At 39.2% G+C, this 27,757-nt stretch overlaps 4 protein-coding genes across 6 annotated transcripts; 2 read left to right on the top strand and 2 right to left on the bottom strand.

The window, feature by feature from the left end:
• Positions 1–806: 806 nt before the first annotated feature.
• On the bottom strand, positions 807–27,702 carry LOC119539110. Its single transcript, XM_037842259.1, has 4 exons — positions 27,380–27,702; positions 21,897–21,918; positions 12,911–13,274; positions 807–4,097 (listed from the first exon to the last, which is right to left on the bottom strand). The coding sequence occupies exons 1-4, from the start codon at positions 27,663–27,665 to the stop codon at positions 3,780–3,782; spliced, it is 990 nt and encodes a 329-aa protein (XP_037698187.1). The 5' UTR covers positions 27,666–27,702; the 3' UTR covers positions 807–3,779.
• Positions 8,299–10,072, top strand: LOC119539076 (histone H1.3). The gene has a single exon (XM_037842227.1). The coding sequence runs from the start codon at positions 8,362–8,364 to the stop codon at positions 9,025–9,027; it is 666 nt and encodes a 221-aa protein (XP_037698155.1). The 5' UTR covers positions 8,299–8,361; the 3' UTR covers positions 9,028–10,072.
• Positions 14,109–14,979, bottom strand: LOC119539092 (histone H2A type 1). The gene has a single exon (XM_037842240.1). The coding sequence runs from the start codon at positions 14,797–14,799 to the stop codon at positions 14,407–14,409; it is 393 nt and encodes a 130-aa protein (XP_037698168.1). The 5' UTR covers positions 14,800–14,979; the 3' UTR covers positions 14,109–14,406.
• Positions 15,122–20,707, top strand: LOC119539098 (histone H2B type 1-C/E/F/G/I). Of its 3 annotated transcripts, none has more exons than XR_005217786.1 (2): positions 15,122–15,845; positions 20,615–20,707. XR_005217786.1 is itself a non-coding variant. In XM_037842248.1 (2 exons), the coding sequence occupies exon 1, from the start codon at positions 15,175–15,177 to the stop codon at positions 15,553–15,555; it is 381 nt and encodes a 126-aa protein (XP_037698176.1). In that variant the 5' UTR covers positions 15,122–15,174; the 3' UTR covers positions 15,556–15,564; positions 20,010–20,024. The 3 variants fall into 3 exon arrangements, 2 of the variants coding, with proteins under 2 accessions (XP_037698176.1, XP_037698175.1); XM_037842248.1 differs by lacking the exon at positions 20,615–20,707 and adding an exon at positions 20,010–20,024 and having other exon boundaries at positions 15,122–15,564; XM_037842247.1 differs by lacking the exon at positions 20,615–20,707 and adding an exon at positions 17,752–17,950 and having other exon boundaries at positions 15,122–15,564.
• Positions 27,703–27,757: the final 55 nt, after the last annotated feature.

Raw genomic sequence — 27,757 nt, 5'->3', positions numbered from 1 at the left:
CTTGTGGCTACTTAAAAGTTATATTTTGTTTTGTTTTTTGACAGTTTTCAAGTCACACCACTAAGTTATCTCTCACTTTGTAATGAGATTTTGGAAATATTCTTATGTCATGTTTTTTTTACTGTGAAATACACGGAAGAGTGTGTATAAAACATAGACATATATAATATCTATTAACAATGGTGATAAAGTGAATACCATCAAACACATTTCATGAGAAAACTCAAATGTTGCTACTACCTCAGTGCCTTTGAAGCCCCTGTACATCTCTCCTGTTTTCTACCCTCTTTCTCTTCATAGACATAGCAACTTTTTTACCTTTGTGATAACTCTTCTCTTACTGTTCTTCATGATCTTACCACCTATGTATGAACTTCTCATGATATATTATTTAGCACTGTCTGTTATTAAGTTCCATATAAATTGAAGCATACTGGATAATCTTTGTGAGTCTCTGTGGCAACCCGTGGCCTGAGCAAAACAGGCCTGCAGATCTTTGGTGCACAGCAGTCTGCATGACCTAGGCAGCTAAATGTTTAACCTATTGTCTTTCTAAGCTAGTAAAGAGAAAAAGGGTAAATTGACCTTAAAATGTAACTTTATGCAAGCAGGCAGGAAGTGAGAGGCTCTTAGTCTCACAAAAAGAGCAAAATGTAATTGTTCAAGTGTTATTCTAATCCTTCCTGCACCACCCCCCAGGTCAAAGTAACCTGTTCCTGCATCTATGCTCCCCCCACCCTTAGGAGGGCCTTTGTCTTAAACCCTTATAAAAGGCTTTCTGCCCTTTTTGCATCACTTCGTAGTCTTCCCTGCAAATGTGATGCCTCTCTGACCTGAGAGAGCTGTCATAATCTCCCCACGACTTCTCACCCTGTAAGTAAGCCCTGAATAAAAGTTCCTGTGTCAGAAAATGCTCATTGTCTTCTTTGGCCTTTGGACTGGCATGGCCCTCTTGGGCTGTGACAGTCTTCTACTATGCATATGCATTGCTGAACAGTATCATGAAGAAGGAATACACTACAATCTATCCAATCCACTGGTGATGGATATTTTCTTCAAGTTTTTTGGCCATTTCATATAATGTTGCCACAAACATTGTTGAACATGTCTCCACATGTGTCTATGGATCCTGCGTGATGGTATCTGAATATACATATTAATTAGGTAATGCTGGAACTGTTTTCTGAAGTAATTGTTTCAATATATGTCCCCTCTAGCCAGCAAAGACTGACTGGGAAATCCTGTTGTTCCACATCTTCAATAGCAATACTTGCTATTATCAAAAATTTTTAATTTTTACCATTATGCTGGGTGAATGAACACATCTTGTTGTCTTTTTAATTTGCATTAGCTGTATTACTAAGGTTGGTGTGTATGTTTTAAAGTATTTATTGATCATTGGATTTTCTCAAAATTTCCTGGTCAAGTCTTTTTTTTTTTTCCTTTTTGTTACTTAAGTCAGTTTAAATCAATATAGATTTATAGACTACCAATTTATATATTGTAGATGCTAGCCCTTTGTTAGTTTTATATTTACATCTTTTTCAGTTTTGTGGCTTGGACTTTTGCCCTTTATATGGTTCCCTTAGGTAGGCTGAACTGCATGACTTTACTCTAGTCACATTTACCAATCTTTCATGTATGTTCTTTTCTTTTTTGCCTTGTTTAAAAAATTCCTCCTCTAACCCAAGGTCATAATGACATTTACTTACACTATTTCTAAAAGCTTTATATTTTGCTTTTCACATGTAGGTCTTTCTCCTCCTAGAATTGGCGTAAGGTTTTAATTTCCTTTTTCTTCCATATGAATGTTCAACTGTCTCAGTACCATTTGTGGAAAACATCCTGTGTGTGCTATAAAGGAAAACGGTGAAAGAAGAAAGGTCTAGGGGAGGGGAAACACTGTTAGAGAGAAGTGTTATGTATACAAGTATATTAACAGCCCATACAACTTATTTACTTCTGATTTACTCAATCATTGCACATTTATTGATGAATAATATGTGCCATGTAATTTTCGTAGCTCCTTAGGAAACCAACATGAAGACACTGTCCAAGCCCTCAAGGTTATAGTCTAGAAAGGAAAACAACCATCATAAAATTGTTTAAGTGTGCGACAGCTCTGAAGCTAGTCAGGTTACCTACATGTGTGAAGTGTACTTTGTTGGAGCATCAGGAAATCCTAGCTGATTTTAGCTGGGAGATATTGGTCAGGTAAGATTCTTTGGGCAGAAACCCTTGAGGGAGAAAAAGGAGTTGAAGGTTATTTGTGGAAGAAGAAAGCTTATGTGAAGGATTCCTGTTGCAAAAGGAATTTCAAGTATGACAAATCATTCAGTACATTCAACTGTACAAATGATGCCGGGGTTCGGAGAAGAGGTTGTGGAGGTGGGGAGGAGTCAGGTAAAGCACAAGAAATGGGATTTTATCCTGCAGCTGTTAGGAGAACCAAAGAAAGCTTTCTATTTCTTTTATTTTTGCATAGATGGAATGATAAAAGTTTTGCAAGTCACTCAGATATCTGGCAATGGAATGGACTGATTGTAGAGTAAGGAAGAATGCAAGGCGAGTCCCATCAAGGATATGCGGTTGCTATAGACAGAAAGCTTGGAAGGTTTTGAGTCATTTCTCTTCTGGGTGCCTAGATGTCTCACCAGGATGAGATGCCGCAAGATCTATAAAGCAATGAGATTGCAAGACATAGTACACTGAGAACTGTAAGCAGAGAATTAGGACCCAAAAAAGAAAACTGAAAAAGATTAGGGAGAAAAATAGAATGAGCCAGGAAGGAAGTTATAAAAGACCTGGCGAGAGGAGGTAGTGAAAGCAGGAATATACACAGGATCAGATGTAAGATTAAGTTCTCAAAGTTGTCCTTTTTGATTTGGCAATTAGAAGGTACCTGGTAACCGCGGCTAGAACATTTTCAGTGAGTGGTGGGTGCAGTCATGTCATAGAGTAACTGAAAATATAGATGCAATCCTTGGCAACTTGGTAAAATGGGAAACACCTAGTAATTTGAGAATGTAGGGTTTGAAAAACAGCAAAATAAAAAGTTGTGGAGAAAAAGCTAGTAGAGGAAGGACTAAAGCGTTCAAGCTGGGTTACAACTAGTGACGGATTTACTGCCCAATAACAGAACAGGTACAAACCTTTACTGCCTCTGAAAACTGGGCATGGTGAGCACAGAAAGCCACTTTCTCTGCTTGGTAAGAATGTGGAAGTGAGAAGATGCATCCTCAAAGGTCGTTTAAGGAAAGCCTTATATTGATAGTTGAGTACATCCAATACCTTAATTTCAGGAGTAGGGCAAAACTAGTCCAATAAACCAACAAAAATTAAAAACGCCTTACACTATAGACATTTATTCAGATACGCATCACACCATTTCTCTACGAGCCAGTTTCACAACTCCACCTCCCTATAAGGCCCAAGGTCTAGCGAGCGAACATTCTGGAAGTTACCTGGAAGCAAAGCTGGCGATTATCATGACAACTAGAAAAACACTTCCAAAAGAATTGCTGAATTGGGGCAACTCGAATTAAGCAGTTCCAGTTCATAATGTGCTAAGTCTCTGCCTCTGGTTTCTATGTACCTCTTTCAGATGCACCATCTTGAAGGCCACTGGAGAAAATAAAAAAACCGCGAAAACGTTCATCTTTGTAAACCGGCAACCACAAAACCTTAAAAGTTTGCAACATACGCCAGCTCACAGCTCTCTCCGTGATATCGTGGGTGGCCCTTTCAGGGCCTTTTGTTAGCTGACAAAACGTAGAAAATTAGCCGCCGAAGCCATAAAGGGTGCGGCCCTGGCGCTTGAGCGCGTACACAACATCCATAGCAGTCACTGTTTTGCGCTTGGCATGCTCAGTGTAAGTGACGGCATCGCGAATAACGTTCTCCAGAAACACCTTCAGTACCCCTCGAGTCTCTTCGTAGATGAGGCCGGAAATACGCTTCACCCCACCCCGGCGAGCAAGCCGGCGGATAGCAGGCTTAGTGATGCCCTGGATATTGTCGCGCAATACTTTGCGGTGACGCTTGGCACCTCCCTTACCAAGGCCCTTACCGCCTTTGCCACGACCCGACATGATGACCAAAGATCAACAACGACAGGTAAGTGAAAGAAAAGAGGGCTCTAGCCTCTTATATACCAATAGTGCGGACCTTGTAGGAAACTGAAAAGGCATCGACGGGCACTGTGCCACTTCCCACTAGGCCACTTCCTACTAGGCCTAGTAGGAGGGACAGGGGGCGGAGAATTGTGACTCGGTGGCTGATTCCTTCCGGTTTCCTTGTCTGGGTCCCTAGTCACTGCTCTCTGTGGCCCCTTTTCCTGTGTCTGTGGGTTTTCTCAGATAGTTTATATCTCATCATTTGTGCAAAGGAGGTAATAATTTGTTACCTTTGTTTCTAAAAGAGAGATACCAGGATAAAGTTAATTTTCAAATTGGGACTTTTTAAAAATATATAAATAGTATTAACAAAAGTAACACTAATAATTCTGCCAAATATTGTCCAAATAATAGGAGTAATTGAAGTAATTTTCTGCACACAGATCTTAGGTTGCTATGTTTGGGCAAGACAAAATCCAGCATTTACTCATATTCCACATATTCACAATGAGTACCTTGTATGTCCTTCTTTTTTTAGTCTTTTCTTCCCTGGTGCTTACCTATTGGCAGTCAGAAAATTATTCATTTCCTGGAGTCAGTCTATTTGGGATTTAGTTCAGTCCAAACAATTATCTGCAAATAGAGACAGCGATCTCCCATGCTCTCCCTTTTGAAAAAGTAACCAAATGAGAATCATTCATTCATTCAACAATTTAGGATCTACTACAAGGCAAGAATGATGTACAAATACCAGGGATAAAAACACAATCACACCCTTTCTTTTAAACAATTCAAAGTCTCAAAGTCTAATAGAGGGATTACAACAGTAAACCCATGGTGTGGGGTCAGACATTGCACAGCTTAGTCAGGATCGGTGAACCAGCAATATCCCAGCAGCATTAGTGTCTCATAGACTAACAGAATTTCAAGCCCAAACTACAAATCTACTACGTGGATATTGCACTTATAACAGGTAAGTGGTATGTTTATTCAAGTTTGAGAGACCTTGTTCTAAAATGTGCTGCCCTATATTGGCCACTAAAAACATATTCATTTAAATTTAAATTAATTAAAATTAAATACAATTAATTTCCTTATTACCCTAGCCGCATTTATGTGCTCAACAGCCACATGTGGATAGTGGCTACCGATTAGACAGTGCATATATGGAAAATTTTTATCATTGCAAAAAGTTCTATCTGATTGCATTATTGCAGATTTTTCCTGAAAAGCTTCAGACTGGTGAAAGTCGTGTGGTGGGTGAATGAGAATGAGGCTTACTATAGGAAGTGAGGTTTAGAGTATTTCTGAAGTATAATAGAAATTAGCCAACTTCGGTATGTATCAGCTATTACAAATAGAAGGACATGTAAAAAGGAAAATTGGAAGTTTGAAAGAGCCATACTGTGTTTGGGAAATAAATTTAATAGCACAGTTGTGCTTGGAGAGGAGTTTCCAGTGGGAGAATATCCTGAAGTGAGGCCATCTAAGTTGTTAAAATAAATCTGATTTCTCAGGGCCCTTCTCCACACATTTATCCTAACACAATGTTCTATCTGCTCTATAGTCCTTATTTGTTTCTTTACCCTTTTTGGTATTTGGTATTTATAGTCACTTTTCTCCTTAAACCTTTGGAATTCACAGAATTTTGGAAGGCTAAAGCACAGTCTCTGTGGAATGACCTGATGGGCACTACCTAGACCTCTCACAGGCATTTGCTATAGTGAGATGGGGCTTAACACCAAAATATTGAGAGAATATGAAGTCATAAGTTAGGTATCCATTCCTTATCAAACTTGTTTTTCTTAGTAATTTCATACATCTATAAGATAAATCATTCAAGCATTAGTCTAGTGGATAATCTACTGTTTTAGGATTCAAAGGTAACAAACACAGCTTCTTTGTAGGCTATCAAAGGAACAAATAAAACTTTTCAGAACCTCAAGTTTACACTCCCATGGAGTGACCCAGCTTTCAGGAACCTTACCCATGTTACAGTTAGAGCAAAGATAAGTGCCTTGGTCCCAAGAAATAACAGTATCTATATGCAGCACAGTACTGCTCCTCCTTCTACAATCTTCTGGATAACTTTGCAGGATGAAAGCAAGTCTCCATTGTTGCCCTGTGGAAAGGATAAAATTACCTACAAACAATGAAGGAAATGGTACTTGGGCCCTATGTCTTCTCACTTATTTGCAACCTAAGTAGCCATAGGAAGCAGTAAGAGCTGCGTAGCAATGAAATGGTGATACCTGTAGAAAGAATGTTATACCCATATTCAATAGAATACATATATGCAACTTGGTGAACAATTCCAACAACTATTCAAAAACTGATACTATGAATTTTAATTCTATCTTTCAGTCTAAGAAGTATAAAGCTGTATTCCCAAAAGTGAAAGGGCCTATATAATGCTTATAACCATTACTATTGACAGTGATTCTGTCGATGATGACAAGCTTCTTCCTCTAGACATGGATAAAATGCTTTCAGAGTAGGGGGGATTAAAGTGCTGCAGATCCAATCCTATAAGCTTACTTCCTTTCTAGGCAGTATTTGTGGTTTGGGGGGCATATGACATGGTTTCATTTCCCAGAGACTTTGTTACAGTCTGTGCCAGCCAATAAATGATTATAAAATTTAAAAAATAAAAAAATAAAAAAAGCCAAGCCAAGTGATTTTTATAGAATTAATTAAGTGTGGATAAATGACACCTTTAAAGTTGATTATATTTTGGGTTTATATGAGAAAATCTTCAAATTACCATTGAATGTAGGCCAGAATTACTAGAATTGGAAATAGGAGCATCTATTAGGAAATGAACTCTTTTTTTGTTTATTTTAACAAACATTGGGTTTAATTTTAGCATCTGATCATTTGGCGGAGAGTATTAATTTTGTGCTTATTATCACAAAACTTATCTAATTCTTCCATCTCTGTGGTGTTGCAAACTAAAAGAAATGAAGTGGTAAAATCACTGATTGTTCCTGTGAAATGTTTATTCAACTTGTTCTCTTAGATGGACACGTTGAGCCAATTAATTTAGGTTGTGACAGGCAAGTTAATGTTTGTTAGTAAAAAGCTCAGTGGGAACTATGAAAATCTATGCTGACTTACCTGAGAATTTTTTTTGTTCTTTCTAATCCTCCAGTCTAAGAAGTATAAAGCTGTATTCCCAAAACGGAAAGGGCCTATATAATGCTTATAATGTATCTATGACCATACATCCAATATTGAAAAAAAAGTCAAATCTATATTTCAAGTATCATTTTGAAATGTAGTAAGTATGTATCAAATTCTATACTAAATATTCTAGAAAAAAACTTATGATCAGGGTATCAATAAATGAGTCACAATTTTAAAGAGATGTGACATAATCACAATTCATCAACACTGCTCCTAAACTCACAGCTGGTAGGATGATGTAAACCCAGACATCTAATGCCTATTCCAGGTCTGATGATCTATGATATTGAATTTTTTAGAGGAGACAGGTGATCTTATTTAGACTGTTCATCGAGGAAACCTAAGGAGCAGTAGTGTCCCCATCTTCCCTATGTTTAAATCACCCAAATACTAGAATCAAACCCAGCTTACACACTATTCACTCTAATACTTTTTTTAATCTACCTTTTCTAAAATAATTATTTCTCTTGTAAGTAGAACTTTCTATCTCAGTGCCAATTCATGAATCCTGGTGCAAACAATTCGCTGAAGAGCCTGTGCTATTGCTCCTGTGAAGAAACCGATTTTTCCGATTCGTTTGAGCGAAAATGAGTTTATTTATATATAGTGGAGAAGAGAAGAATGTGCAGAACAATGTCCCGGAAGAAAGATTTGCAAAGGGAACGGGAAGAAATGCTCTTTTTAAAGAAAACCTAAAAGTTGTCTCAATTTGATAGAAGTTTTGAAGCGAGATGGGGGAATCAGCAAAATTTCAGGGTGCCGGTTTTGAATCTGGGTAAAGCAAATACGGCAGGAATGAAGCCTGAGACCTCCTGGATCAGTTTCCCGCAAATTCCTTATTATTTCACACCCAAATTTCTTATGTTTTTCTACTTTTTTGAGGGGAAAGAAACACAGCCACACGACCGAGCTTTCGAGCTGTACTCCAGCAACGCGGCAAGCCAAGCAGGCAACCAATCATCATTCAGCTTCTCTCTATATAAACCGCCAGTCTCTGGCGCCCGGGACACGCCATTCTCACAGTTTGTATTTACTCTGGTTTTTCTGGCAAAATAAAAAGATGTCGGAGTCTGCTCCAGTTGCTCCTGCTGCTCCCGCACCTGTGGAGAAAACACCTGCAAAGAAAAAGGCGAAGAAAACAGGGACAGCCGCTGGAAAGCGCAAGGCATCCGGGCCCCCGGTGTCCGAGCTCATCACCAAGGCAGTAGCTGCCTCTAAAGAGCGCAGCGGCGTGTCACTGGCCGCACTCAAGAAGGCGTTAGCTGCCGCCGGATACGACGTGGAGAAAAATAATAGCCGCATCAAGTTGGCTCTCAAGAGCCTGGTGAGCAAGGGCACCTTGGTGCAGACCAAGGGCACGGGTGCTTCTGGCTCCTTCAAGCTCAACAAGAAGGCGGTCCCTGGAGAAGCTAAGCCAAAGGCTAAGAAGACCGGTGCAGCCAAGCCCAAGAAACCAGCTGGGACAGCCAAAAAGCCCAAGAAGGCGACGGGGGCGGCCACCCCGAAAAAGAGCGTCAAGAAGACTCCAAAGAAGACAAAGAAGCCAGCAGCAGCTGCCGGTACCAAAAAAGTGGCTAAGAGTCCGAAAAAGGCAAAAGCAACGAAGCCCAAGAAGGCGGCCAAGAGCCCAGGAAAGGTCAAAGCTCCTAAGCCCAAGGCAGCCAAGCCTAAATCGGCGAAACCGAAAACTACGAAGGCAAAGAAGGCGGCTCCCAAAAAGAAGTAGCTGTGGAGGCCCCTGCTTTGAAATTCTCAAAGGCTCTTTTCAGAGCCACCCATAGAGCTCAAGCGGAAGAGCTGAATAACACAAGCCATGTTAATATTTCTAGCCCCCTTGATTTTCTTGAAACTGCCGCCCTGATGTGATTGGCCATTCTGTAACGCCCCTGACCGTGCACGTTGCAAAGAATGCATAATATGTAGACAGGGTCTTACAATTCCTGTAAACGACAGTTTGGTTCTGCAAAGAACCTTTGGCCTACGAAACTGCTCATTTGCCCATGATAGCCTTTAAGTCTTGGGCAGGGTGTTACCCGGCCCAGTAACTTCCGCTCGCTGTCGCGGATGGCCAGCTGTATGTAGGTGGGTGAGATGATGCGAGTCTCGTCAAACGCGTTGCCAGCCAAGCCGAGGCTCTGACTACCAGGTACTAAAGCACCGCCTCCGGATACATCCGGACGTCGGCCCCCAGATGTTCGGCACAGCAGCCCTGCGCGGAGCAGACGGTGCACTCGCCCCACAAGAAATTGCAGACCAGCTGGAAAAGAGCGCTGGGCGTGGGCATTCCCTCCCTTGTCTCCCGCGCCTAGATACACTGGATCAAAAAGAATGCGGTTCTGTTCAAATCAGTCTGAGGTGGGGGCCATGATGGTAGTTAAAACGTTTCGTAAAATCTCCTTTCCTATTGGTTTGCAGGCTCTTGAAAGTCAACCAATCTAAATGCGTCACCTTGAGGAATGGATTCCTGAGGCAATACTGCACCAATTAGAGATTTAGACATTAAAATTCACTTCGGCTGTGAATCAATGGAAAAGTTTGGATTTTTTTCCCCGAAATCAAAGAAACCCTCTCAGGGGCGATTCACGCTGTAGTCATTCTGATTATTTCATGATTCCACACTAAACCATATAAAATGCAACTTGGTCAGTTTAATGTAATCTCCCCCCTTCTCTAGATTCTTTCCCCATAGATTGCTGAGTCCCTCCGGAGACATAATTGGATGTCCAGGTTCTTTTGGTGGAATAAGCAAGGAGTAGGCAGAGAAAAACAAAACAAAAACTTTAGAGAGAACCGTGGTTGATGACAGAGTACCCGAAGATGTTATTGTGACAAAAAAAGTAGGCTTTAGGAAGATGGGTTGGCCTATATTTTTCACCATTTTCATTTTATCCTCAGCTGTTTTTTGTTAGGTTTTTTTGGTGGGGGGTGTTGTTTGGGGTTTTTGTTTTGGATTTGGAGAAACCTCACTTAATTTAACTTGCAAAATCTGACAGTCGGGGTTCTTTATTTTCCCAAACTAAATGCAATTTAGCATTTCCTTTCATTATGACTGTAGACACCTAAACACAATGGATTTAGCAGTACCTGTGACTTTTTCACTAATTCAATTACATATGAATTCATAGTTATTACAGGTATCTGTAAATATAATTTACACTTATCATTTATTCTTTAAACTGACTTCATTAATACATCTGCTGCTGGATCTTATGTGCTACTTTTAGTAATGTTTAGTTATATTGCTACTTTTCCACTCCTATGTACTTTGAGTATTAAAAACATTGTTTTGAGAAGATATTTATAGATTTCAACACACAATTCAGAGCCCACAGCACAAAATGAGTCATGAACTCCTGAGCAAATACCCAGTGGGACAGCCTTCCAGATTTCTCATCATTGAAATGCCTATGCACCTTATTTCTTTGTTTATAAGTCTCCAATAACTTATATGGTTAATAACTTATACAATTTTGCAATTAATTTAAACTTCCTAAAAACAGGAACGCTTTTTCTCTAGCTCTTCCAAGTAGCAATTCAATTTTTCCTGTACCACAGATTTCTTCTTTCTATAGAAAAACCCCAAATCCTCTCCCAGATCTGGAAAAATGGGAGAAGGTAAAGTAGTTGCTCAAGATACTTTTTCAAAATAAGAGTTTGACTCATGGAATGAGAAAGAGACCTGGGAAGGTCTACCCAGAATGAGAGACGTTTTTATGAAGTCATGAGGAATAAGAGAATTTATACAGGAATGCAGAATTTTAATGAGTGGTCAAAAGTTCCTTAAGATTTATAAAGAACTATGACTGCCCAACTTGGGCCTCATTCACTATAAAGTATTTGCATGAGGTATTCATAAGATGCTTATTTTACAGTTATGAAATTTGTGACTTAAATGAAGTGACCAGAATTGCAATGTCAAACACAAACCTAGTCTCATTGATTCCTAGTCTTATTCTCTTTACACTGCTCCCCATCCATTTTATCAACTGGAAAAGGAGTCGAGTTCTCTATTTCCTTGTCAGGCCTCTTGAGAAAGGAGAATTCATCTATTTCTATTTTATGTCCATTGTGAGGTATCCAATACACAAGCCATTTTGGATCTAACAAAAGCATTTAGACATGATCTACAGCTTTACTCTCATTTATGTAAATTTATATCACATTTCTTTGTTTGGATGGGCACTAGTTTTCAAAGGAGTCAAAATTTTTATGTCATAAGGGCCTTCTTTCTCCATCTCCCAAATTTTTGTTGCATTTACATCAGGTTAAAATGAACATTTTAGGGTAGGTAAAGAAGACTGAAAATGTCTTAGCATGGAAGGTATGAGGGGATTTTCATTATTTCTAGCTGCTGTCATAGTCATAGAAACCAGCCAAAAGAAATTTTTATGACCAGCCTGAGTCACTACTTTCTTACCTATACTTAGTAAGTTCCTGGCTCCTTTTAACTGAAGGAGGCAATTTGAATTCATGTCATAATCTGGAGGTTTAGACAATTGCTGTCACCCATATTCATTCTGACACTGATTGATTTCCAAAAAATTATTGGTGACTGACATTCTCTCCCTTCCCAAATTTTCTCCTTCCCTCTTACCTAGGATGACTCCATTGCTTCCTAATTAGTTTCCTAGCACTGGTTTCTCCAGGGTCCAATTCCTGAATTGTGGTCATTCTGGCCCTTGGCTCCCCACTGCCTTAGGTTCAAGGGAGAATGGCCTGGAGTTTGTAGCTTCTCATAACATATGCTCATACTAACAACCACTATTAACACCTCAGAGTTACCTTTTTAACTTTTACCTTCATTAAAAAAAAAAACTTTCTATTGTAGAAATTTCATTTTTTTGTAACTTTGCTCACCTCCTCCCCGTTTTCTCTACCTATGATAACCTAATGCTTACATATCCATCAATAGAAAATTTTCTATGTATTTAATCTTTTCCATCATTAATTAAACTACATTTGTCTTGTCTTCTTTTCTCATTACCTGAGATGTAGTTATTTTCCTTAAATTGACTTAATTTTCCAATCCCTTCAAATAAGTGGGATTATTTCCAGGATGTTAATCATATTCAGAGATTTCGTTTTCTTGGCTAGGAGGCAGAGTAAGGGATCTCTGCTTGCTTTAATTTCCCCGACTTCTATTACTATCGTCCTCACCTTCTGAAGTGCACCATTGGCATAACGTTACCCCTAGCAGTTGTATAGGACTGAGAAATCAAAAACCTTCACCTTTGCAATAACAATTCATAGATGTCAACGATTGTGGGGAGATGGTGTTAAGGGCGCAGGGAAAAATGAAAAGACATTTCACTACCTTCATTTATAGCTATTATTTCTTTGTCTGACAGACTTACAAGACCCAAGAAACCTCCCCGTCGCCTACTCAGATTGTATTTACAGCTTTGTCCCCTTTAAACCTTGCCCGACAGATAGTGTAGTCTTCAATTTAACGTATTACCGCCACCTTTGAGTGAAAAAAAGTGGTTGGCTCTGAAAAGAGCCTTTGGGTTTCAAACAGCTACTCTCTGAAAAATCACTTACGCCCTCTCCCCGCGGATGCGGCGAGCGAGCTGAATATCCTTGGGCATGATGGTGACGCGCTTAGCGTGGATGGCACACAGGTTAGTATCCTCGAACAACCCCACAAGGTAAGCTTCACAGGCCTCCTGCAGCGCCATCACCGCTGAGCTCTGAAAGCGGAGATCGGTCTTGAAGTCCTGGGCGATCTCGCGTACGAGCCGCTGGAACGGCAGCTTGCGAATCAGCAGCTCGGTAGACTTCTGGTAGCGGCGGATCTCGCGCAGCGCCACGGTGCCGGGACGGTAGCGGTGCGGCTTCTTCACGCCGCCGGTGGCCGGCGCGCTCTTGCGGGCCGCCTTGGTGGCCAGTTGTTTGCGCGGCGCCTTTCCGCCGGTAGATTTGCGAGCAGTTTGCTTTGTACGAGCCATTGTAGAGTTCGGCCGCACAGTAATACTTGGCACCAAAGAGCAAAGAAGTTGGCATTATATACACCCAGAAACATTCTGATTGGCCTTGAGACTTTTCAAAAGTCCCGCGCAGTAAAACCATTGGCTGAGGAGTGAAAGGAGTGATTGGTGAATTAGTAAGCATTCTGATTAGAGGAATTACTCCACCGTCCTATCCCTTCTGTCTTTTGTTACAGTCTGCGATTCATGAAAGTTACTTGTCTAACATCCTGGTTCCGCGCTTTTAAATTTCTGATGTCTCTAACGAGCCACTTGGGGATATTGGAAAGATGGTGATTCTGACTCAGCAAGTCTGCGGTGGGACCTGATACTCCGTGAATCAGGCCTTGAGAATTCATGTATTTGCATTTTGTTTTTCTTCTCTCACACAGTTAGCTTTCCTGAGGTAATCCACTAACCGTCTGAACTTCGTGCATCCACTCTATAAAGCCTTTGACCTATGTGGCAGGGTTTCTGGGTGGAGTACCTGGGAAAATCGAGAGTAAAATCGCCTAGTCCGGGCATTCAACGTGACGCAACAAATGTTAATTGCCGCCTTTGTGTTGGCCGAAGTAGGATCTCACTTTAGCTAGAATTTGAAAAGCCCGCGCTGATATTTTATTTGCCAACTGTTTTATCACCTTTCATTTCATTGGGTCCTTGGCAATACCGCCTCACCGCCCACTCATCCTTTCCACTGCTTGAATGTTTTGTGCGAGAATTGGTTTGTTTTGCTTCTTTTTAGAGAAACACTTAGCACAATAAAGGAACATAGATCTGTCAGCTTAAGAGGAAAAAAAAAAACCTTTTGTAAATGTCCCCAAAACTTGTTTCCCCCTACCGAAAGTTTCCTCCTAACTACCAAAGCCCGCATTTGCGACATCTAATTTTCTCGTGGACCACCCATCTTATTCGCCCACATTCAAGCATAGTACTTAGGGTCACTTTAATAGCCTTCATATATAGCCTAGAAAAAGCCACTTGCAGTGAGTAATACAACAGTTCGTAGGTGAGGGCTGTAAAAACATTTTAAGAAACGACACTTTAAAACGGGAGTTACAAGCTTCCTCTGTGAAAACGTGAATGGCTCTGAAAAGAGCCTTTGGGTAAAATAGCTGAACGCACTGATCTTTTTTGCTTCACTTGCCCTTGGCCTTGTGGTGGCTCTCAGTCTTCTTGGGCAGCAGTACCGCCTGAATGTTAGGCAGGACGCCACCCTGCGCGATGGTGACCTTGCCCAGTAGCTTATTTAGCTCCTCGTCGTTGCGGATGGCCAGCTGCAGGTGGCGCGGAATGATACGTGTCTTCTTGTTGTCGCGGGCAGCGTTACCCGCCAGTTCCAGAATCTCGGCGGTCAGGTACTCCAGCACCGCTGCCAAGTAAACCGGCGCGCCGGCTCCGACCCGCTCGGCATAGTTGCCCTTGCGGAGGAGCCGATGCACTCGACCCACGGGGAACTGGAGACCGGCTCGAGAAGAGCGAGTTTTGGCCTTGGCTCGAGCCTTACCGCCCTGCTTTCCACGTCCTGACATAGTGAAAGGCAGTGGAAGTCAAAAAAGTAAAACAGTTCTCGCAAATGCAAGAAGCTACACAATTATACTCTGCAGTGGTTTTGTAAATTACCCTGTACTGTTGGCGGAACACAAATTGTAGCCAATCAAGAAGCAGGTTTAAAAAAAAAAAGCTAATTTACATAAACGTCTGTCGTTGAAAGGTCAAATTATTCAAGGCTGACCAATGAGGGTTTGGAATAAAAAAAGTATCCTATCAGAGGTTCAGATGCACAACGACCAATCAGAAATAGTAACTCTGCAAGGTCTGCTTTACATATACACCTAACAAATAACCGGTAATTTGTACTGAGGTACACTCCATTTTCTTTTTTAAGAAAGTGCTCCAATTTTGCAATGCCAGAACCAGCTAAATCGGCCCCGGCCCCTAAAAAGGGCTCCAAGAAGGCGGTGACCAAGGCGCAGAAGAAGGATGGCAAAAAGCGCAAGCGAAGCCGCAAGGAGAGCTACTCGGTCTATGTATACAAGGTACTAAAGCAGGTCCATCCAGATACCGGCATCTCATCCAAGGCCATGGGCATTATGAATTCGTTTGTCAACGACATCTTCGAGCGCATCGCCGGCGAGGCATCGCGCCTGGCGCATTATAATAAGCGGTCGACCATCACATCCAGGGAGATTCAGACAGCCGTGCGGCTGCTGTTGCCCGGGGAGCTAGCCAAGCACGCCGTGTCCGAGGGCACCAAGGCCGTCACTAAGTATACCAGCTCCAAATAAATTTGCCAAGTAAGCCTCTATACTTAATCCTAAAGGCTCTTTTAAGAGCCACCCACTATGTCATTTAAAAGGCTGTGGCTAGAATTCTCCACCCCCACAAGTTCTTGTTTTCCGGGCTTTCAGTTTCTCGGTTTTATCCTCTGTTGACCAGGAGTGAATGTAGAACCTTATATCCTGTTGAGTGGTTTTAAACAGGATGGGTTGGAGATTTCGACAAAACGATTCTCGCTCGCTCTCGGTTTGTGAACTGCGGTTTGAGCTTGAAGGAGCAAATAATAGCCCTTCTCTCGGTAAATCCCTGCTACTCTTGTTCCAAATCCTATTTTCAGGAATGTTAGGTACCAGATAATCATTTCTGGATTATTCATTTTGGCTAGATACCTCTTGACGAGGTCAGGAAACTCATTGTCCACTAGGATTGTCCACCCAACTGATCATGCAGACATGTCAGGAATAAATGAAGTTGAAGGGAGAAGTGCAAGTCTCCAGTGCTATGTCATTCAACAACGTGATTTCTGTGGCGAGGCGGGGAAGGCGGAGTGTGTGCAGAGACGGACACCTGCCTCCCCTCTTCCCTCTTAGGCTCCAGGGACTACCAAAGTTCTCAAAACCTCTATATCTTAGAATGGCATTGTCTATTTCTTTCCCAGAGAATTCACTTTCAGTTTGAGACAAGCAACAAAAGAATATTTGTGTGGCTCCCTTTAGCATGCATTGTCATTTGATTTTATCCTACAATCACTTGTGAGATGGAGAGTCACCTTTACAGGTGAATGACCTCAGGAATTAATGTTGAGTCTCTTGCCTTTACAGGCAAATAATAAAACTAAGCACATCTCTGATTCTAAAGACTGTTCCTTCCATGTACCCCACACCACTCCCATATTGAAACTATTTCTCAAAGAGGAAGATAGTTGCAGTCATAGGGATAGTGAATTTAGGCCCAGAGGGGAAGTAGAGCATTGGAATAAGAGAAAAGTAAACTAGTCCTAGGAAATAGACATATTCTTTGAGACACGGCAACATCCTTACACCAGGAAAAGTTTTGTCAAAAAAAGAAAAAAACTTGGAAGCAAGTTTAACTTTTCTAGGCATCGTCGTGTGGAGAGGAGTTGGCAGTGTTAAACCTGAAGTCAAAAAATCATTTTCTACTTATTAGCTAGATGTCTTTACCAACAAATGCCTATGTAGCAGATTACTGTAAACATTGTGATCCAAATTTGTAAGGAGGCTAATGGAGAAAATTCCCTAAACCATACACATAATTACAGCATTTACTTCTTGCTCTCCAAAAGCTGACTGGAAATACATTTTAAAACAACATATTCATGAAAAGAATGAGCATAGTTAAGGGGGAACTCTCCCAGGACATGATACAGCCCTGATTGCTTATATTAAAATCGTGAACTTGGACAATTACTTAACCCTCCATGAGCATTTCCTTATCTCTAAATTAGGAATAAAAATTAATAACTACTGAAAGGCATTGTTGGGATGTTTAATAAAGGAATACAGCTAAAGCAGTTAGAACAGTGCCTGGACAAAGGAAGTCCCCAAAAATGTTAACTGTGGCTAAAGCCTCAGGTTGAGTCAATAGAGAATGTCCCCTTGGTCTTGTCCACATTAGCCCAGAGCCCTGTAACCTTGAAGTAGGAAGAGGCAAAACCTTCTAGCAATTGATGCTAATTTAGGTTCCTTGTTTGTCAGTGTGAATAATACTTTAATTCTTACAGTCCAAAACCCTCTTTAGAACATCTCCTAAAATAGCCTAGTTCCTGTGACAAGAGTCTTTCCCTGTCTTTGCTTGACAATTCAAGCAATACAAGTCATATTTTCTGGGGAACTTCCCATGCCATTACTAGAACTAGAAGTACCTCTCACTTAATAGATATGTTGGGCTAAAAGGAAGGAGCCCTGGAAACTCACAGAAGAGTTCCTTAGTAAAATTTTCCATTCCCTTTTCTCTCCATGCTGCCTGCTCCCTTTGCCCAACCATGCTGCATCTATTTTCCTTCCATTTTTTACTGGGTGTGCCAGATTGAATTACGTACCTCGGGAAAAAAAAAAAGCACACACACATTCTTAAATTAATCCCATTCCTGTGGGTATGAGCTTGTATATGGGGCATTTTGAAAATGTTATTTTAATCAAGATTTAGCAACTTTATCACAATGGGTATTAATTCCTTTACTGAAGGCCTCCTAAAGAGAAGGCCACAGGGAGGAGCAGAAGTCAGCTGGAACCCAGAAGAGAAAGGAGAAGACATCACCATGTGCCAGGAAGCCAAAGAACCCCAAGGATTAGCAGCCCACCAGAATGCTAACCCAACCTCTGGAATTGTGAGATAGTAAATTCCTGTTGTTTAAGCCAACCCATCGTGTGGTGTTTGTCGTAGCAGTCAGGAAACTAAGACACTAGGTTTCCTTCATATACCTCCAAATCAGTAATGTTTTTTGGACAGGCCCCTCTCATAACTTCATAAGTATGTTCTTTAGTTGGAACGTAAAAAACTAGCTGCCTGATGAGGGTCAAGCTGGTGTGAATCTGCTCCATCCCTGAGACCCTAATTACTTCTAAGGAAACTGGGGTAAACTCCTGTGTCTAAAAAGCTGAAGAACCCACCACCACCACTACTACCACCCTCCCAACTTAGAAGAACATCATCTTTAGGCTCTGATTCAAGTAGCTGCTACCTCCCTATTTGTCATTACTATAGTAAATAATTTCTAAAATGGACCAAAGACAAGTCACCATCTCCCATCTACCCTCAGAAGTGTGTGCATATGTATACTAGTTGTGGGCATGTGTCTGTGTTCTGTGGGTTTGTCTGTGGGCCTGCATTAGAGAATCAGTTATGAAATTGAAAAGGCCTAGAGAAAAATAACCTCAGGATAAAAATGTTTAAATAGTATGGTGTTTAGGCTTCTATACGCATCATCACTTGAGTGCTACACAGGCATCCCAAACTTATACCAAAACTGGCCCCATTATATGACACCCCCCTCCACTTATTCATCCAACTCTGAAATGCAGTCCTTAAGGTAGATAACTTTCCCTTTCTACATACATGTAATAACCTATGAAGTCCTATTGATTCTACCTTCTATTTCTATTTTAATATCCACACCTCTGTTTATTTTAGCTAAACAGTGAAAATACCATAAATGGTTAAGGGTAGGAGTTTGGTTAAATATAGGTTTCATTCATAATGAAATACTATGCAGCTATTAAAAATAATTTTATAGAAAAAAAATAAAAAATAAAATATGCTGTGGGATAAGTATGGAGGAAAAGGAAGTTGCCAAACAGCATATATAGCATGTATATATGGTCACAGAAAAAAAGCAAAAAAGACTATAAAGGTTAATGCCTAAATATTAAGTGCTACTACCCCCTCATTCTTTTGGGTGAAAGGACCAACTCCCTTTGAAGAGAAATTTCTCTATTTGGCTCTCTCTAAACTCTCAGTGGGGTGACTAAAAAATAGGTATTTCTTCCCCAGACAGTTTCCTCTTCAAGTCTCCTTGTCTTATTTATGTCAAGAAAGATAAAAGAATTAATTCAGCAAATAATTATTGAGCACCAATTCTGTGCCAAATATTATGCTAGGTCCTTGGGATACAAATATGAATAGGATTGATTTTAAGATACAATACCGAACTAAGAAATGAGAGAAAAGTATTCTGACGTAGATGGAAAAAAGACCGAGAATTCATTGTGAAACATGCAATAAGTCACATGACTCTAAGCACATGTTCTTGTTTATAGAATAATGAATACCCTAATGATCTCACAGAAGATCAAAAAGAAAGTTAACCAAAATATTGCTATGTAATGGTAAGGGCCAGAAAAATTTAAGGTATTATGAATTTAGTGGTAGAGATTGGTCCTATCTCCTCTTACAGAGGGCTGATTTCTGTTTTGATCACTCAGAATCAATTGTGACTGAGCAAATGGAAGAAAAATAGAGGAAAAAATCCTTTGCAACAGGGTAATATTCTGTCCAGGCATCCCATGCCTCTGCCCTCCTACCACTCACCCTACTCAAATCCACTTTTTCCTGTATTCTTAGTTACCAAAAAGCTAAAGCAGAGTTCATGTTCCTGGCCAGCAATTTTCAGAACTGATGATTTCATCTGTAAAATGGGAATTATAATAGTAAAAATACCACTGGACTCATAAATAAATATTTACATTTAAAGAGCCTAAAAGAGGGTCTGGCACATAGTACATGTTCAGTCGTTGCCATTGATTGTTATCACTGTTATTTCAGTGTTTCTTGTCCAGCCCTTTCTTCAGCAATATATATCCTTGAGGACAACATTCCAACTCGATTTGAGAATGAAATGCAAAGCTCTATGTTTACGTAGAGAGTTTGTTTTTAAAAAAAAAAAAATCATTTTGAGTAATAGAAAAGAATAAAAGTGAAGTCATAATGAATTGTTGTATCTCAGCAGAATGAAGAATCATCTTCGGAAAATCAGCTACACTTTTAAAGCTGGAAGGGACTGGAGAAATCATTTATTTTGGTGTTTCTCAGACCAGGAAAAACTACTTATCTCCCACCCTAAAGACTGCCATGGGGTTGGCAACAATTTTAAATGCTACTATTCATCTTATTTCATAAAAGAACTACCTCTTTATCACCTCAAAGGTAGTAAGCACAAACTCAAAATAAGAAACAGTCCTTTAGACCACATGAATTAATTTTTAATATTAAGGAAAATGTACTACCCTGACCTTATTTTTCTCTTTCACCAAAGACTAGTGAAAACTTTGGCACAGACTAATACTATCCACAGATAAGCATGTGGGAACCACTGATTTGTTAAAATCCCTTCATTTCAAAATTTAAACTCTAAGCCACCTCAGTCAATCAGTGGAACTGGCTGGATTAGAAAAGATTTCTTTGCCTATTTTCCCTAAGATTGTATCTACTTCTCACTTCTACATGTTTCAAGCATTTATATTCTATTATTATAAGTAGTCTACACTTCCAGTCATAGAATTAAGTAATCCACACAATGAAAATTTTACTTAATATTTTATTATATTCTAGCAAATCACCTTATGGATATAAATGAATGAAAGAATGAAGGAAGGAAGGCAGCCAACAAAGCAAACATCAACCGAGGAAAATAGAGAAATGTTGCAATGTTAAACAGTGTGGTCAGGAGTACCTCACTAAGAGGATCTGAATACAAAGAGGTGGAAGAACAACACCCATGGATGTGGAAACCCAGTGGCCCACGCAGAGGGGACGGTCAGAGTGTCAGTGGTCAGTGCGTAATCTCTGAGAGATGTATGCTTTGCCTATTGGGAGAAATTCAAGGGCCAGTGGAGCTGGGCTAGGAAAGAGAGGAAAAGTATGGAATCTGAAGCTGAAGAGGTAACAAGGTTTCAGAGACCACGCCTTGTGGACCACTGACCACTAGCTTTTACTTGGAGTGAAATGAGAGTCATTGGAAGATTTTCAGCAGATGAGTGACATCATCTGATTTACATTTCATTACAATCCCTCTGGCTGCTGTAAAGAACAGGAGAGCAAAACCGGAACCTGGCAATGAGAGGGCAGTAAGAGGGCTATAATAATGAAAGTGAGAAGGAAAGTTGGAGGTTAAAACATGGGAAGGTATAACGAAGCGAATCGTGAGGTGGACATCTGTGATTAACTGTACAAATATAAAAAAGTTCTTTCATGAACTACAACAAATGTATGAAACTATGACAAGGAGTCAATAATAGAGGGGTATATGGTAAGAATGTACCTATTGTAAACTATAGACTATAGTTAACAGTAATATTTTAATACTCTTTCATCAACAGTAACAAACGTACTACACCAATACTATGGGTCAATGAAATTTTCCAAAATTGATCATGAGATTGTATGCACAACTATGTAATGATATTGTGAGCCAGTGATTGTATACTTCAGATGGTTTGTACGTTGTGTGACTATATCGCAATAAAACTGCATTTTTAAAAAAAATTTTTTTTAATTATCCCATCAGAAGCAAACCAGGGAGAGGTTATGCTGGCTGGGGCTTTGGTCATTTATAGTTGTTCTGCAAAAAAGAGCATAAATGGGATGAGACACTGCATATTCAATCCTTTATTTGTCTCTCTCAAAAGTATATTTCTGTGTTTCAGTTTTTTTGTGTCTAACTTTCTATTTGTGTCTGTCTGTCTAGTCAATGTATATCTTCATATGATAATAAGCAAATTAAAAAATTCTTAAAAGCACTCTAGTCAAATTGCTTACAAATAAAAAGTGCTTATACATAACACATGTTATGTATCTATTACATATATCATATATATATGTAAATTAGTACTACTGGAGTCCCAGGGGGGAAAAACCTCTAAGCACCAGGGTTCAAGACATTAGTATTTGTAATTATTGTAAACAAACATGGATATTAGAAAGAAATCTCCACCTGGAATTTCCTGAAGGCAGCAGAGGTCTACCTTGGATATGGCAAAGACATTTCCAATTGTCCAGATCCCAATTTTAAGCAAACTAGATCTAATTATGGGAAAAATTAAATGAAAGGCATAGGAACTAAGGTCACCTATGAATCTTAAACCCTAGCACGCCTCATTTAAAACTTTTAAAATCAATTCAACAGACCAGGCTTCATTCTTTCTGTCTCACCTATCCCTGCCCAAGGACCTCTTAAATCTTGGCCAAATATGAATAAACCAGCAAAAAAGTTATGGGGGAAGAGGTGGGTGCCAATAAAATGGGGATACTTGGTTTAGAATTCTTTCTACCCAGCCTGGAGATTAGAAATGGTAGACACAGAAGAAATGTGAAATAGGCCAGCGTTGTTCCACAAGCATTCCCCAATTTAAAATTATTTTCTTCTAATGATAACTTTGCAAAGGTAACCACAATAAATCATTATTAAAACATAAATAGCCTTGGGATAGGGGTAATTAAATAAGATCTAATTGCCCAATTTCAGTAAGCAAAGGAAAATGTCCTTGAGAACTATGGAAAAATTTTCCTGGATTTATGCTCAGGGCAAATTAAACAATTGTAGTATATTTTCCAGAGCTTGTTAGTCAATATGCTTTTGAAGTTCCTAATTTCAGGATATTACGACAATGAAGAGATATTTTGTAACAGTCAATAGAAAGACTAAAAAGACAAATACACCCACAAAATATGCAGTGGCAAAGTCTGGTCCTATTCCTGCCTTTATGATGACTTTTCAAACCAAATAAATATCATTTTATTCTTAGTATTTTCTCCCTAAATTTATACAAGTTTACCAGTAAAATAAGCTAGAATTATATCTATTAGGATCTTTATTATGTAAATATTTGTATGTGTGTGTTGTGTGTTTATGTCTATGTTTTGTGTTTAATGAAATTATTTTGACAAAACGTTATTTTTAAATAATAATATTTTAAAGGATACTTAAAGACAGTATCAAAGATCTTTTTGGAAACTGAAAGTATGTGGGTTTGTCAAGTTACAAGATACGCATTGTTAAAAAAAAAAAAAAAGGTATGTACTTTCGTCCTCAACTCAAGGACAAAGTCTGGGGGAATAAGGAAAGTTGTATAAGTTTGTGGAAGTGAATTTTATTTATCATAGCCAATACTGACTAAAATTTGGTAAGCTTGTCTAAGGGAGTATGGTTTAGTACTAAAGTAAACTGGCTAGTTTTAATAAGTAAGACAAGACCTGAATGGATATGGAAAGTTATAGAAGGTTTGTGAACATGAATTCTGTTTGCCTTTGACCAAACAAATTGATAGGCTTGTTTATAATATTTTTAAAGAGTTTTTATGTCACACTGTGTACTCACACAAAACAGGAGTTAGTTTTCTCTCTGTTAAAATAATGCAGACTGTAGGTCTGCTCTTAATGAAGTTATAAATAAGTTTTTCTTAACCATCTGAGCATTCTTTCTAGAGGCGTATGTCATACCTATGTCATAGAATATCCTTACTATTTATATTGACTTTATCATCTTTTATTTTAGAAGACAAGTCTTCTCACTTTTAAAGGAAACAAGTCAAACCTAACAACTTTTGGTATTTTGCCCTCCCCAAAATTGAACCTAAAGTCTATCTTTTTATTTCAAACTGTTGCAAAAGATTTGTTCTTTCACCTTGTAAAAGTGATGTGCTAAAAATAGTTTAATATATTACATGGGAAATGTTTGGGAAGTGTTATCAAAATTAAAAAGGACTTTCTAAGCTTCTTTTAGTTAAATGTATATGGACAATATGTTATTCATATATTTATTTAGAGGTTGTATAAAATTCCTAAAAACTTGATGATATTCTCATTGTCCATGTTATATCCTCATATTGATGTGTATGATGTTAGACAATATGATGTTGCTGGTCAAGGTTTTGATAATCCTTAGGAGAACGTTACATGTCAGGAAACGGTATTTCCTTGTCAGTTACACTGTTTTGCTCTGACATTTCTCTAAAAAGGCATGAAGTCAGCTACAGATCACAGCTTCATCTTCAACAAAAAGGGACTTTAAAAAAGAAGCAAGGCAAGTATATAAATTATGTTCTACCTGTTAATTAACATAACCCTGGTAAATGTGTAAAGGTGAGACAGGACAAAACTTCTGCTATGGCTTGTGGTTGATGACCCCAATATGAGTCAAATGTTTTTATTTGTGAAAATAGCTTCATTTAGAAAATGCTTATAAAAAAAATAGGGCCTAGATTGGAAGCTCATACAGTAGTCACATTTATTCCTGAGCTTTAACTGTTATTTCTAAATTCTGGGATGCTCTGTTTGCCTACAAGCTGGTAGCTCCCAGGAACTTTGAGTATCTGTGACAGCTAAGATTCATACTCAGTTCTCCAGCTCTAGAAGTACTCAAGGGGCAACATCACTCCATTAAGCAACTGTTAAAAAGCTGAAAAAAAGATTGGACTTCAATTAAGGATATAAATGAAGCTGATCTAGTTAGGACTAAAGTAAACGAGAAAAGAAGGTAAAAGATGATATTGTTTGTATTTTAAAACTTTAATTTCTGTGTAAGGCAAAAAAAGAGAAATTATTTTGTCCAAAATTTAAATTTTCACACTATCTAATTTAACCTGCCTGGTCAGTTTATTTAAAAAGCCTAATTCAGCTTTATTTCACATGGAACCTAGAATAGGAAATGAGATCTTGATATTCTGTACAGATTAACATAATACCCTGATGCATTTCAGAGTATTTTGGGCAGAAAATGAAAAACTATTTGCAAAGTCCCTTGAGGGACTGAAGGAAAAGAGTGTGAAACTATTGAACTTCCCCACTTGGGGAACTCCTACTTTTCTCTCAAACAAGGACTCCCAATTTATTAAGCCAAGCCCTCTATCTTGAGGCTTGCCTTTATGAACCTTATTTCTGTAATGACAAAGTTAACTCTAATTATAATTAATGCCTAAGAGTCACCCTCTGAAAACTGTTGCTCAGATATGGTCTCTCTCTAAGACAAACAGCAAATAAACCCTAAGCAAACTCTTCTCCAGAAATAAAATATGGATTAGACCAGTGTTAGACTAACCAGTGTTGCCTGTGATAACAGCAATGTCTTTAATTGGCAATAGCTGAAGAATTTAGAGAAGAATCTAAAATGTTCCCTTTATTTTTGCCCTTCTTAAAAAAGATGCCATGTATTTCAGTGTTGACTATACTTCATTGGGTCAGTAAATTCAGTTGTAGTAAACAGATATTCTGTGATTTTAAATCTGTCTGAAAAGAAAAAAGAAAAAAAAAATTTTTGTGTCTTGCATTATCCTCATGATGGCAATAAAACGTCTTACTGATACAAATCAAATGTGGGGTTCTCTGCCTATTGCCCTCAACAGCCAATCTATGACTCTGGGGTTTCAAAAAGAGTTTATTGCTACACAAAGGAAGGAGAACAAATAATCTATTATCCTAAAATCTATCTTCCTGAACTTCAGTAACTCCGACAGTTTTATATTATCAAAAGAGGCAGGCACTGAAAAGGCCTTGTGACATGTATACTTAATAAATCAATCTTGTAAAAAATAAAAAAAAGATGGGAAGGTTTTAGGATAATGAATATAATTGCACAAAATAAAGCTATTTTTTCATAAAGATGATCTAGTTATTGAGAATGCACAGATTGATTCCATGCTTAGTCACAGAACATATGTAAGAAAATACTGGCCTTAATATGATGATGGGCATGATTTTTAGTATTATAACGAGGTACAAGTCACTTATAGGTAAAAGCTTAAGCTACTGCACATGTCAGGCAGGCTAATTTTGGTTAGATCTAGCTTTATGTAGTAAGATAGTTTAGGAATTGGGGTGGGTTAGTTCTGCGTTGACTCAAGATCCTTCATTAATAAACATTAAGGGATTATTAATAAAACTCTAGTTATAAATAAGATTCAAGCTGTAAAACATGGTAAGAGGGTACAAACAGGGCCAGTCACGAGTTTTTGCAATCACAAATAAAGGTTATATAGTTATACAATTGTTAGCGGAGTTCAGACATCTGGTTTATAGTTCAGTGAGTTCCAGTAATTTCAGGTATTTCCTTTTCGCTATTTTACAATATACTAAAAAGAAAAAAATCATCTATATAATGATTCAGTCATCCTAAGTGCTAATTCTTAATTCCTCAGACTATCAATTTATTAAATACAAATATTAAAAATAAATTATCCAGATAAAAATGAAGGTTGAAAAAAAAGCAAGCAAACCAATCCAGAAGGGGGCCATTCATAAAATACTGACCTGGCTAATTTCTGACAAATAAAGGTTAAAAAGAGGGAGATGGGGGAACAGGGTGTTCCAGATTAAGAAATTAAGACAGCACCAAAGGCATGAATGGATCGTCTTTTGAACAAACCAGCTCAAAATCATTTGAGACAATTTTTAATGTGGACTGGATGCTAAAGAATTTCGTTTAGTTACTTGTATGTGGGATGTTCCTTTTTATATAGTTACTAATTTCGGGTGAAATCTCTGATGTTACCATGTACTCCAGAAAAAATGCTATGTCCGTTTGTTAAAAATTGTTAAATTTAGCTGAAGTTTAAAGTTTTTTATTTAGGAACATTCGTATCTACCTTTCTGCTTTAAAGTCTTCATAATAAACAGCCAAAATACACTTTTTAGCTCTCCTTTATGCCGAACAATACTTGCCAGCTCTCCATGTGTGTGCATTTTAATTTGCCCATGGCTTCTTGCACACGAAAAATCAAGACCATAGGAAAGAGCGGTAGTTTACCGCAGCCTGGATCCAAGCCCGCCTTACCGACCCGAGGAATGATGTAACCGACTCAAATCCGCCTTTGCTTGAGGCCTTCTTTGCCTGCCGACCGGCCTTGGGCTTTGTTGCCCGCTCTCTCCGCCACTTTAAGAACTGATATCGAAAGCTAGGAGTTAGTGGGGGATAGCCCAGCCACTCCCCTGCGCCATTTAAGCACCAGACTCAGATACCATGCATTACCGTAATCTATCTCAAAATACGAGAACCAAAACTAGTTTCCAGTAGGGCAACCAAGCCTCAAGTCCTTTAGCACCACCTTAAAGCGATTAAAACAAAACCCTAATTTGCAGTACTACCAACCGCAAAAACTTAGTTACCACTAAACCTAAAATGAACCCGTAATTAAGAATACATTGTAGTAACCCAAATTAAAGCTAACGATGCAAACCGTCAACAGACAGACGCAAAATAAGTACAAATGCTACCAAGCCCTTTTACGCGAAATTGTGGGCGGCCCTGAAAAGGACCTTTGGTTGGAAAATTCAAGTATTAGAACTGATGGATTAGAGTTTAACCGCCGAAGCCATAAAGGGTGCGGCCCTGGCGCTTGAGCGCGTACACGACGTCCATAGCAGTGACTGTCTTCCGCTTAGCATGCTCGGTGTAAGTAACAGCATCACGGATCACATTTTCCAAAAACACCTTCAGTACACCTCGGGTCTCTTCGTAGATGAGACCAGAAATACGCTTCACGCCGCCACGCCGAGCCAAACGCCGAATAGCAGGCTTGGTGATGCCCTGGATGTTATCACGCAACACTTTGCGGTGTCGCTTGGCACCGCCTTTTCCCAAGCCCTTGCCGCCCTTACCGCGCCCAGACATCCTGAACAACACTGACAAAACCGCTCAGAAAAATGAAAACGCGCTGCGGCAATTCTCTTATATTTGCAAGTATCGGACCTTATTGAAAACCG

The sequence above is a fragment of the Choloepus didactylus genome, chromosome 7 (genome assembly GCF_015220235.1).
Source record: "Choloepus didactylus isolate mChoDid1 chromosome 7, mChoDid1.pri, whole genome shotgun sequence".
NCBI lineage: Eukaryota > Metazoa > Chordata > Mammalia > Pilosa > Megalonychidae > Choloepus > Choloepus didactylus.
Note: the sequence above shows the minus strand (reverse complement) of the source record. Positions and strands in the feature narration are given on the sequence as shown.

Bases quoted from the DNA above. Each gene is read 5' to 3' on its own strand.
- LOC119539098 (XM_037842248.1), top strand. From the start codon at position 15,175: ATGCCAGAACCAGCTAAATCGGCCCCGGCCCCTAAAAAGGGCTCCAAG.
- LOC119539076 (XM_037842227.1), top strand. From the start codon at position 8,362: ATGTCGGAGTCTGCTCCAGTTGCTCCTGCTGCTCCCGCACCTGTGGAG.
- LOC119539110 (XM_037842259.1), bottom strand. From the start codon at position 27,665: ATGTCTGGGCGCGGTAAGGGCGGCAAGGGCTTGGGAAAAGGCGGTGCC. The intron at 21,919-27,379 runs GCACCCTTTATG...TGGTGCTTAGAG, and splicing joins CGCGCTCAAGCGCCAGGGCC to GTTTTTCCCCCCTGGGACTC. The intron at 4,098-12,910 runs CACGCTAAGCGC...TGTTGATCTTTG, and splicing joins ATACTAACCTGTGTGCCATC to GTCATCATGTCGGGTCGTGG.
- LOC119539092 (XM_037842240.1), bottom strand. From the start codon at position 14,799: ATGTCAGGACGTGGAAAGCAGGGCGGTAAGGCTCGAGCCAAGGCCAAA.